We start from the raw sequence: 2,558 nt of genomic DNA on the forward strand, positions 1-2,558 counted from the left end.
AAGACAGCTCTCAAGTGTAAGTCTGGCTCTTCTCCGCTTAACTAGGATCTCACAGTCCAGCTCCCAGCTCCATCCGCCTCCTCCTCCTCCTCCTCGTCGCCTCCTCTCACCGCAGAAGAAACCGGGACAGGATTTCGCCCCCCAAACGTGAACCTTGCAAGGGCTTGGGTGGATTTTTTTTTTTGTTTTTCTCCCTTTTTTTCAAGCAGTTTTGACCGCTCTTTCAGACGAAAGGGCGAATGCTCGAGACATCCAGCGTGCGCTCAGCACAATGCATCGCTCCCCCTCCTCTTTATTCGTATAAAGTGGGCAATAACAAAGAACCCAGAGGTGTGTGTGGTTCCCCCCTCCCTCCCCCCCCCGCCCCCCCCCCCCCGCCTTCTCTGTCTCTCTTTTCAGGGAATAAAAAGGAAAAGGAAAAAGCCAGCGTTTCTCTCCCGCCAGTCTCTGAAAAAGCCACGTCCGGCTCGTCTCTCGGAGGGGTGGGGGGGGGGTGGGGGTGTGCGCGGGTCCGTCTCCGGCCGGAGGAAGGGGGCTGCTGGCCTTTCTGCAAGGAGGGGGCGATCCCTCTCCCGCCGCCTCTCTCCCCGAGCACAAGAAGCAGTCTCACCAGCCCCTTCCCAGAAAAAAACCCAAACAAACCAAAAACCAAGAAACAAAAGCGGCCCGGCGGGGTGGGCGAGTCCTGCCGACAGCGCGCGTCTGTGCCTCCTCCAGCAGGGCCCGGCTCCCGCCTCAGTAGGTGAAGACCAGGTTGGAAATGCTGGACTCCAGCCAGTCCCCCGAGATCATCTCACTTACCTCCGGCGTGCAGTAGTCCGGGAACTCAAAGTGCGAGCCCGAGCCGGGCTCGAAGTTAAAATCCAGGTCCCGGTCGAGCACCGAGGAGCTGAAGCTGCCCAGGGACATGCTCTCAAAGCCGGGGCTGGGGTTCAGGTCCAAGAGGTCGTCCTCGAACTCGTCGTCCGACGAAGAGGAGCCGGAGGAGGAAGAGGAGGAGGAGTGGGAGGACGCGGAGGAGGAATGCGCCGTCGAGGGGGCCGGCGAGGAGGCGCGCAGGCTGGTGTAGCTGCGGTGATCCGAGGGCGAGCCCGAGCCGGAGCCGGGCGGCGAGGGGCAGGCGGCGCCGCCGCAGTCCCCGTCGGGCCGGCCCGCCCCGCCGCCCCCCTCCTCGTAGAGGCTCAAGGGGTCGCCGGCCTCCGCCGAGCTGCTCAGCGTGGGGCTGCCGGGCACGGCGCCGCCGGGGGAGGCGGAGGCGGCCGCCGCCTGCCCGCCGCCGAAGATGTAGACCCGCTTCAGCTTCTTCTCGGCCAGCGGCTTGCCGGGGCCCGGCGGCGCGCCCGCCGCCCCGCGGGGCTTGTAGAGCGCCTGGTGCTCGGGCGGCAGCAGCGCGGCCGGCGGCTCCCCGGGGAAGGGGGCGGCCTTGCCGCCCGCCGCCGCCGCCGCCGCCTTGCCGTGGGGCTTGCCGCCCGCGCCCGCGCCGCCGCCGCCCGCGGGGGAGGGCTTGGAGCCGCCGCCGCCGCCGCCGCCCTTCTTCGGGGCGGGCTTGGCGGGGGCCGCGGGGCCGCCGGGGCCGCCGCCCGCGCTGCCCCCGCCGGCGCCGCCCCCGCCGCCCTTGTCCGCCTTGTCGCCGGGCTTGGCGGAGCTGTTGCCCGACTTCACCTTCTTCCTGGGCCGGTACTTGTAGTCGGGGTAGTCCGCCATGTGCTTGAGGCGCAGCCGCTCCGCCTCCCGGATGAAGGGGATCTTGTCGCTGTCCTTGAGCAGCTTCCAGCGCTTGCCCAGGCGCTTGGAGATCTCGGCGTTGTGCATGTCGGGGGACTGCTCCATGATCTTCCGCCGCTCGATCTGCGACCACACCATGAAGGCGTTCATGGGCCGCTTGATGTGCCCGCTGGGCGTCTTGCACCAGCTCGGGTCGTCCGCCTTGCCCCCCGTGGAGGCGGTGGAGCCCGGCGTGGGGGAGGAGGCGATGCCCAGCTCGATGCCGGCCCCGGAGTCGGAGGTCTCGGCGGCCAGCAGCGCCTCCGTGTTCTCCGCCGTGTTGGTCTGCTGCACCATCGCGGCGGCGGCGGCGGCGGCGGCGGGGGGCTCGCCGGGGCTCAGCGCGGCTCCGGCGCGGGGCAGGGCGCGCAACTTCTCACAGCGGCACCGGGGCGGCGCAGCCAGCCGCGCAGCCCCCCGCGGCCGCGCCCCCGCTCCCCGCACCACTTGTACTTCCACACCGGCGCCTCGTCCCCGGCGGCGCGGTCCTCTCCCCCTCGAGGCGGCGGCGGCGGCGGCAGCAGCGGGGCCGCCCGCGGTCAGGCGGAGTTTCTGCAAAAGCAGCGCCGCGAGCCGCCCGTCCAAGTTTGCTTTTTTCGCGGGGCGTTTTGGGCTTTTTGGTTTGGTTTGGTTGGTTGGGTTTTTTTTTTTTTTTTTTTTGAGGAGGGGGGGGGGTGTCGGTCTGCTTTTTTTCCTCACCACCTCGGGTCTCCCCCCTCCCCGAAGCAGCTGGTCCAGTTCACAAGTGCTTTCCGCCTGCCCCCGGCGTTTCAGGAGAGCAGGGCGCCCGCCGC

The 2,558-nt window shown here is 69.0% G+C and overlaps 1 protein-coding gene across 1 annotated transcript; it reads right to left on the reverse strand.

The window, feature by feature from the left end:
• Positions 1-735: 735 nt before the first annotated feature.
• Positions 736-2,061, reverse strand: SOX4 (SRY-box transcription factor 4). Its single transcript, XM_075706089.1, has one exon. The coding sequence runs from the start codon at positions 2,059-2,061 to the stop codon at positions 736-738; it is 1,326 nt and encodes a 441-aa protein (XP_075562204.1).
• Between the last annotated feature and the right edge of the window lie 497 nt (positions 2,062-2,558).

Source organism: Pelecanus crispus, chromosome 2, assembly GCF_030463565.1.
Source record: "Pelecanus crispus isolate bPelCri1 chromosome 2, bPelCri1.pri, whole genome shotgun sequence".
NCBI classification, from domain to species: Eukaryota; Metazoa; Chordata; class Aves; order Pelecaniformes; family Pelecanidae; genus Pelecanus; species Pelecanus crispus.

Bases quoted from the DNA above. Each gene is read 5' to 3' on its own strand.
- SOX4 (XM_075706089.1), bottom strand. From the start codon at position 2,061: ATGGTGCAGCAGACCAACACGGCGGAGAACACGGAGGCGCTGCTGGCC.